At 39.4% G+C, this 9018-nt stretch overlaps 2 protein-coding genes and 1 pseudogene across 2 annotated transcripts; 1 reads left to right on the forward strand and 2 right to left on the reverse strand.

Moving 5' to 3' along the window:
• Positions 1-1294: 1294 nt before the first annotated feature.
• LOC123467782 lies at positions 1295-3015 on the reverse strand (annotated as a pseudogene).
• A 3319-nt stretch (positions 3016-6334) lies between these two features.
• Positions 6335-7087, reverse strand: LOC123467787 (cuticle protein 3-like). The gene is made up of 4 exons (XM_045167579.1): positions 7079-7087; positions 6894-6996; positions 6562-6657; positions 6335-6507 (listed from the first exon to the last, which is right to left on the reverse strand). Exons 1-4 carry the CDS (start codon positions 7085-7087, stop codon positions 6335-6337), a joined length of 381 nt encoding a protein of 126 aa, XP_045023514.1.
• Positions 7088-7970: 883 nt separating this feature from the next.
• LOC123467783 (pupal cuticle protein Edg-78E-like) lies at positions 7971-8565 on the forward strand. The gene is made up of 2 exons (XM_045167578.1): positions 7971-8072; positions 8156-8565. Exon 2 carries the CDS (start codon positions 8208-8210, stop codon positions 8475-8477), a length of 270 nt encoding a protein of 89 aa, XP_045023513.1. The 5' UTR covers positions 7971-8072; positions 8156-8207; the 3' UTR covers positions 8478-8565.
• Positions 8566-9018: the final 453 nt, after the last annotated feature.

Consider the following 9018-nt stretch of genomic DNA (forward strand, 5'->3'; position numbering starts at 1 on the left):
TATCAGGAAATCCTTAAATGATTCTGCCGGCTCTGGAGGTGCGCATCTGTGGAGAAAGCAGGGCAAGATTTGAAACATTCTCTTGCTAAACAATTTTTTTCACGGTTAAAATTCATTAAAAAAATACCTGTTATTTGTTCTTTTTATTTCATATTATTCTGTTCCGTCTTACTACACCACTGTGGCTCCGTCTTACTATACGAAACCCAGCTACTACACAAAAAGTTATGCCACCCCAGCAGCTTCTTATCCAGGAGCTTCGAAATACTACTCGGCTCCAAGCTACTACGCCGATGATCCACAATACTACACTACCGCTTCTTATTATACCACTAAGGTCCCGGAGTACTACGCTATGGAAAAGGCTGAGTACTACACCACCACATATGCTGCACCAGCTTACTACACTGAAGCTCCTAAATATTCGGCTCCAAGTTATTATCAGAACGAAGCTCCGCAGTACTACACGACTAAGGCGCCCGAATACTATGCCCCCGCTTATGCTACCCAAAGTTACTACACCACGACGTATTCCGCTCCCGAGTACTACACCACCAAGGCCCTTGGCTACTACACTGAGCCTCCTAAATATTGTCCAGCTCACAGCTACAAAACTGAAGCCCCAAAGTACTATCCATAGCCCTTTAATTATAATCAGCTTGCTAACAAAAACAATGTTACAGTTTTAAATGAGTCGAACTTTCAGAGTCGATAAGTCGGAACTGGAACGAATAAAGCCATGACTTACTCAACACGAGACTACAGCGTTCTCAGACCCATTTTACCTCAATTTTGTAGGAGAGGTCAATAATATCGCAAAAATGCAAATAGTATGGTGTCATTGTAGGGACGACGATTGGGAACACTTGAGGTACTTCTTGGAACACTCTTCCGCGCCGTTTCTGTTCACACAAAACGCGTTCGTAGGTTTTGGATTTGTTGTGGGTATGAAAATCAACGCTCTTCAGGACACCAAAGGTTTTAAAATAAACTAAAAGAATAATCACAACAATAATAACAAAATTAAAATAAAAACTACCTCAATGAGAAAAACCGTTGCACCAAGCAATGTTGTCATGCTTTGGTTGTCTACATCTGCATGCAAGAGAATGGTTTCACCTGCGACATAACCTGTACGGTCTAGATACAGTGTTACCGTTATAAGTCCAGATCGGCAGCAAAACCAACGAAAAACGGGCTTGCTTTTTATTGATTGTGTTGGTAGCCATCAATAAAATTTAAAAGATGGTGATTTTGAAAGATATGTTAACATATCATGTAGAAATAATTTTACTGCTGCTTTTGGGATTGTATTTAAGTCAACAATGGTTTTAACTGTAAAAGCGAGCACATATTCCTAATTTGGTTTCCATGACGGCTTCAAAACTCCCTAAAGAATGAAGTTATTTTTTATGGTATTTTCGAGACATTCAAAAATAATTTTTGAAAAGTAAACTACCAGTGAATGGAATGTAGCAGGTTTCTCCATTTGCTTGACGTGAAGATCTCTTCAAAACTACTTTGATTGAGTATTTGACATGGCCATAGCCAAATTTTTCCAACATCTCAGTTTGAAATGAAGAGGGAATTTTTTTGGAAGTACAAACACAAATGGAAATTGGTGAACTCCACTGTCAAGTTCAAATGTTTCTCTGTCTGCAAGTAAAACAATTAATGTATATAAGATAATAAAAATATTGAACATTGCTTGTCACTAAATATATAAATTGATACCTTCATTGGTAATTAGAGGAATTTTCAGGTCTAGATAAGTTTCTTCAGCTGAATAGTAAGTCTGACTACTCAATTCATTGAAACAAAATTTTGCATAGCCTTGACATTCCAGTTAAATTCCTACCAAAGTTAAAAGTGTAACAATGAGTGAAATTTTAAAAGACATCAATTAAAACCTTTCAGTATTTTACTGCTGACATTTGAGATGTGAGCTACTCCAGACACTTCCTCTCCAGGAAAATAAATTCCAACAGGATTGTCTAATACTATAATGAGACTTTCTATCCCCATAATGCAGCTTTGGAACCATAACTCAACTTCATTGCAAGCCAGTTTTTCACAAAGATTTCTTTACACAAACAACATATTTGTGAAAACTTCTATAACAACTACCAGTCAGCGTCCGTACCCTTTAATGGCAACAGCTGGTCGTAAGTTTTATAAATAAAAATAGAAAAGCGCCAGTTTCGGCTGCTGGATCAATAGTTTAAATACCTATGGCTGCTCCAATGACAGGAATTCATTTAACACATTTCTAAATTCTAAAATTCAGTAAATCAGTAATCTAATATCCCCGAAAATGCTAGTACAATTACATAACGTAGTAGCAAGTTTTCAAAATCAAGCAGTTCCATAAGGAATTCGGTGGAGCTTAAGGTAAAAATGTTAAAATAAAGAAGTACACGTCAGCACTCGGCAGTCATAGATTTGATGGTTTAACCTGAGGTCAGGTAGAGTGCGTACAGGTATACTGTTATAATGAGGTAGTGTAGTTCTCTAGTAGTACAGTGCAACATGTTTCTCTCAAGTTAATTCAGTTTGCATACCAAGAAAATTCTAAAAAGCATATCCTCACAATCCCAAACATGTAAAGAATATAAAAATTTACTTAAAACGAAACTTAAAGCTGAAAATATTTTGTGGCATGTGTCAAGATTTTAACCGTCGCCATAGGAGATCGCCTAGACAGATGTCATGTATTATCATCTACCAGTGCGTGTTATTAGTTGAAATTATTGACATTGTTATGTTACGTTGCTTAATTCTATGCACTGCCTTTGTGTTATTTATTTCTTAAATTTCGTTAATTTGGCAAAAGTTGATCATCGACCGTAGACTCGCGCCCCAAGTTCAGGTTCCATGTTCCATGTTTCCATGAACATTGCTTCAATCCCTCTAAGCCTCATCTAGGGTCATTGATGATCAACAGACGCCATAACCACTAGGCTATGGGCGCCCAACTTAAGTTGATTTTGTAAAATGTGTTGTTACTTCCGCAGTGCTCATCATGCATGTTTTCTACTTGGGCACAAGAAGAGAAAGAGAGATGATAATATTAGTTTCCTAGAATGCTTATTTTTATTAAAAACGAAGAACAAGAACAAAAACAAACAAATTCATTTTTTTCTTGTTTTGTTTTTTTTTTTTTTATTAAATTAAATTTTATTTACTGTAAGATACCACAGTATATGATAAATGGTGGCTATATGGTGATGGACGTTGTCGGACCATTTGGAGATTGTCTGACGCTAATTCCAGGTCGAAAATGGCTTCAAGACTATCGTAAGGATCAATATAGCCATCATATAACATATACTGTGGTGTACCATAGGTGCAGAAATTTGCGAATGGTATAAGGTGGCCTAGTATGGTGATGGACGTGGTCGGACCATTGGAGATTGTCTGACGCTAATTCCAGGTCAAAAATGGCTTCAAGACTGTGTAAGGATCCATATATAGTGTGAATAACCTTGGCTCGATTGAAAGCGAACGCTGTACCCCTTAATGGAGGAAGCTAGGAGTCAACACGGATTACCGGTGCCTCTGGCCGGTAATTTGACCGATGATCCCACTTTTTTATTCATTCTTAGATATAGCTCATTTAAATAAAGCCTGCATGTGCGTGAATAAAAATTCAAGGATAAATAATGTGTAACAATGATCGTTACTTAATCTTTACCCGAATATTTATTCACGCACATGCATGCCTTATCTGTTCAGTATAGAATGAAACTGTTGACAGGTTAATAGCAGTCTTTGATATTGGTCAGTTCCCAGCAATGCGGGGAATTTCGATTTCAAGGTTCTCTCAGACAGGGTCATAGGCGATTGGAAACGACCGTGGTGGATCATTTTCGCATAACAAGTTTACCCAACGCAGGAACGAGCAGGATCGTGAAACTCTTGTCTTAACCAGTCTGCTGTTGGTGATATGGTCGATAAAGATTGAATAATAGGTCAGGGTATAATTTGCTACCAACCCGTTCATGTCGAAACTGGTCAAAGCATCATGTTTAGCTTTTCACTTGCTGGAATGCAGGTGAAATGATTTGGCGTAGTATGGGATCTGGCGCACAAAATCAAGTCATAGAGGATGTTGAATTTCAGCTTACGTAAATTTATAGTCATACAAAACACTACGACGACCTAACGATTCATGAGATTTTGAAATGCTATCTGCCTCATAATTATGAGCTGGAGCCGACGGCATCCTGTAAGTTTCAGGTGAAACAGGTAGTACTGATTAAATGGCGGTTCAAAAGGAAGGACATTCTCACAAATTCAAGAGTTACATGTTGCCAATCATTTAAACACATTTAATTTAGCTCGAGAATGAAAAAATCCACAATTCTTGTTGTTGAAAACGAGAAGCACAACACACAATATTCGACTGTGCACTCTGGAACTACCGAAATCACAGAGATAGAAAATGTGAACTGCTCGGGTGCGGTGTAAGTGTCTATTTGCTTTATGTCGGCGAATAGATTTGGAGGTAGAGGCTGAAAAGTGGAAGCGGCCATCATGGATATTTTATCCCCCTTCCCTCACTCCCTCAGTTCCGATGTGCGGGGAATTCTCTACTTTAAAAAATGCATTTTCTCGAAAATGTCGCACCAAAAAGAAAAGAAAAATTAGTAAAGCTAGCGAAGTATCGTACAGGTTTACACATCAAAACTTAATGGAACTGATTATAATTTTCGTAAATATGAGAGAACTAATCGAATACAATCTTTACAAGTGAAGGGGGTCATCATTTTTAGACACCACTTTTCTTTATCGCCACAAGTGATTGTTTTTCCTTCACCCTATCGCCACTGGTGCTTGTTTCTTTTTATATTTTTGGGTTCGGCCATTCCGAGAAGCTACAACTCTGCTAGATAATTATTGCCTTTTTCCCCTCCATGCGTTTGGATCAATCAATAGCAAAATTTAATACCCTAACGGACATTAACTAAGAAGAACTCGCAGCAGCTCATTCCGACTTCTTAAAGCTGCATCACCACAACTTCGAGCAGTCGGAGGGTCACGACAAGAATTTGTTTACATTTCTGCCTGATTTATATAAAACATAATAACAAAATATTTGTGAAGGTTAACTGCAGAGAACATGAAAAAGAGTGGGTTTGGTCGTCCTATTAATCCACCGTTTATAATTCATGTGGACACCTAATTTCATCCATTTGGAGTTTATAGCCTTTGCTTTCCATGTAACCAGCCAGTGTGGTCATTAATCCAATCGTTATTCAAACTGTCCTGACCCTTGCGTCACTCTTTCATCCATCGTCGACCTGCAATTAGCATTGGATAAACACTCATTAGTAACGCATACGATATCACGCATAGTAACGATGCTAGCGAACCATCACCGTTACCAAACGTGAATCGTTTTATCAAGTTTTTATACTGTACCATATAGATGATCTAACCATCTACAGCTCTTTATGACACAAGTTGACGTATAATGTTAAATTTCGCCAACAAAATAAACTAAATTGGCAATAATAACAAATGAACTTTATTCGTTACTTCTTTTATTATCTTTTGAATAGAATCATTTTTATGCCAGAAAAATAAATACTTATGAAAAACGCCAGAATAGAAAAATCGTATATGGTCTAATCACGGATCGTGAATGGAACGTGTATCAGTCCCGCCGTAAGACCGGGAAGGTTCTCTTCAGTTGACACTAGGTGGCACGTGAGTAGCACGTTGAATTGAACCTTTTGATTCCTGTTGTTCGGCCCATCCCGTTGCCAATTTATTGGGAGTAAAAGTGATTAGCAGGTTGGTTGATGCAGTGAAACCGGTACTGTCCTCGTCGCTTTTTTTTATGAGTGACAGAACACAGTGGAAACGATTCCTGCGTGAACGGATTATGTCACTGTCTGGTATATGCTGTTGTATTCTCGTAATATAATTCAGGTGCTAATCGAACTGACCATACAGGAATCTTTCAACTCCTAATGGATTAATAAAAGGTTCGTTGTTTTCTCGTAAGTCGAGTTCGAATAGTCGCTGGGATTTTAGCTCGAACGAATCCAGTTTGAGGACGTCACTCGAGGAATGATAAACCTGTTCACTCTTCGTCCTCTTATTTTGGTAAGGAAACTAGGTGATGGAGCTAAGGTAATAACTGCGCTAGTCAAGGCGTTCTGCTACTTGTATCGAAGTTTCATTCGTATACTGCAAAACTTGTTTAGACTACTCAGATCATTGCCCTCTATAGGGATATCAAAACATAATTTACGTTTATTTGAAGAAATAAGTTACACTTACATGGTTCATGCCATACAAATTTTACAAAGGAAACGTTCTTAACTTAGTAACCGGGTCCAGTGCGCGAATAAGGGAGGGCAGGGGCGACTGGGAGTTCGTACTCGTGGACTGGAGCAACTGGGAGCTCGTATTCATGGACAGGAGCGACGGGCAAGTGATCACCTTTGGGCTGGAATCCAGCTTCGTCAGCAGTCCAGGTCAAAGTGAATTTCTGGCCTTCAGGGGAAACCCAGTAAGACGATCCTTTGTTGGTGTTGCCTAGGACTTCACCGTACGATTCTTTGCCGTAAGAGTCGTAGGTGACTCCCTTGCATCTTCTTCTGGACCAGAGACTCTTCACGGGTTGTGTAGTCAGACTGGGCATAGCTATGGATTGGAAGAATAATAATTTTTTGGTATGATTATTCTTAAATTAAGGAGTATTAAGAATGAAATTGACTTACCTCCATTGGCTGCTGCCATCGAGGTTGCGCTCATCAGATTGGCTGGTGATGGTAATGTCATCGTATTTGTTATCCTTCTTGTAGGCTGGTGCGGGGTAGGCTGGTGCGGGGTAGGCTGGTGCGGGGTAGGTTTGTGAGGGGTAGCTAGGAGTAGGGTACTTTGGTGCCGTGTAGCTTGGGCAGGATAGCTGGGAGCTTTGTATTCCGGCTTGTAGCTGGATGGTACGGTGGCAGCAACAGCCAAGAATGCGGCGACGAAGAACTATCGGAAAATACCGTCATTAGTTTAAAGTCCGAAGTTTTTTCTCCAGGTTATAGGAAGAATTAGCGATAAAATGCCTTACCAGCTTCATGTTGTACTAGGTTAGTTTGGTAAACAACTGATGATTTTGGTTCTCCATTCCTGGGCTTATATAGTCAGGTGAATGGTAAGTAACATGCAATCGGGCATTCAGTTGACCTAGTTATTTTGGCCGGTAGCTTTCGTTCAAGCAGTATGTGTATGGGCGTTGTGCAAAATATTCTGCACTCTCACTTTTCATGCTAGCTTTTTACACATTTGTTTTCTTGCTTTGCGATAGACCATTCTGCCAGACTGTCAACATTTTCACATTTAAATAGCTCACATTCAGCCAAAGCTGCTAAAAATTGTCTATGCACTGCATTAAAGTATTGAATTTGTTAGAACTGGGTATGTTGATTTCCTCCTACTCCTTCCATGTCAAAGTCTTTGCGGAAATCATTAGAATCGACAAGAATGGATGTTAATTGCTCAATTAACAACAGCTGAAGAATCAGCAAAAGCATGTAGATATTGATTCCTATTTGCCGCATGCAATCACTGCATTGCAAGAGCCACGGCCTGGAATGCATAAGTTAACCACCAAAGAACGGTGATCATCGCTTTTAAAAGTAGGTCAATAAGTGAAATACAAGCGACACACCCTTTTTGCCGGCTACATAAACCCGTTTGAAGGTGATTCAAGCCATCAGTTGTTCAATTCATCAACAGTACGCAACATGAAACTAGTAAATTGAATTTCTTATGATTTTATTGGTTTACATTTTCATCGCTCATTGAAAAGTTTCGATTTCTTTTCGTAGTTTGTCATCGCCGCTTTCTTGGCTGTTGCTGCCGCTGCGCCTTCGAGCTACAAGCCGGAATACAAAGCCCCCAGCTATACTACCCCAAGCTACCCTGCACCAAAGTACCCTACCCTAGCTACCCGCTGCACCAGCTTACCCTACTCCCAGCTACAACAAGGATAACAAATACGCTGATATCACCATCACCAACCAATCTGACGAACGCAACCTCGATGGCAGCAGCCAATGGAGGTAAGTCAACTTAATTCTTCGCATCATTACGATAGGGATTTAAAATACTCAGATTTAAAAGATTTAATCCTTTCAACACACAGCTATGCCCAGTCTGACTACACTACCCGTGAAGAGTCTCAAGTTCAGAAGAAAATGCAAGGAGTCACCTATGACTCTTACGGCAAAGAATCGTACGGTGAAGTCCTAGGCAACACCAACAAGGGATCCTCTTACTGGGTTTCCCCTGAAGGCCAGAAATTCACTTTGACCTGGGCCGCTGATGAAGCTGGATTCCAGCCCAAAGGTGATCACTTGCCCGTCGCACCCGTCCACGAATACGAACTCCCAGTTGCTCCTGTCCACGATTACGAACTTCCAGTTGCCCCTGCTCTCCCTTATACGCGCACTGGACTCGGTTATTAAACATAAGCATTTCGTAAGTGATACCTGATTGATGGGAACTGTGCAGTCCTAACTTATTGATAATCAAATAAACGGAACGGAAAATGAACAAGTTTTTAACATTAAATGTTATACCAGATTATAATAAATTTCAATTAAAGCCTAAAACTATCCCGTATTCAGGTAGTTAGATGAGACAATTTCCTATCCAAAAACACAGAAGTAAAGAGAGTCCCGAACAAAAAGAAAAAGTTCTGAAATCATTTTTCATCCGGACCCTGAGACTTTTTTGCAGCAAAATGATTTGTGTTACATAGTGATTAAAGATTAAATGAAGCTTGTTGGAAGTAGGAAAAGGTATTGAATGCTGGTTGTTCCCAAAATATTAGGCTTACTGTTGTGATGAAAGGAACTAAAATAAAAATTAGATACAACTGGTTGAGCTATCGACCTGACCACCTAGCGGCAGAAAATTCCCGGTCTTTTAGCGTTCCATTCAGGAACGGTGATTTACATCATATGAATCCTATATTTTACCATTTTTCATGAATAATATTCTTTT

Source organism: Daphnia magna, unplaced genomic scaffold, assembly GCF_020631705.1.
Source record: "Daphnia magna isolate NIES unplaced genomic scaffold, ASM2063170v1.1 Dm_contigs231, whole genome shotgun sequence".
In the NCBI taxonomy this organism is placed as follows: domain Eukaryota; kingdom Metazoa; phylum Arthropoda; class Branchiopoda; order Diplostraca; family Daphniidae; genus Daphnia; species Daphnia magna.

Bases quoted from the DNA above. Each gene is read 5' to 3' on its own strand.
- LOC123467787 (XM_045167579.1), bottom strand. The intron at 6,658-6,893 runs GTACCCTACTCC...TCCAATCCATAG, and splicing joins CCAAGCTACACGGCACCAAA to CTATGCCCAGTCTGACTACA. The intron at 6,508-6,561 runs GTGAAGTCCTAG...TTTCCCCTGAAG, and splicing joins TTACGGCAAAGAATCGTACG to GCCAGAAATTCACTTTGACC.
- LOC123467783 (XM_045167578.1), top strand. From the start codon at position 8,208: ATGCAAGGAGTCACCTATGACTCTTACGGCAAAGAATCGTACGGTGAA.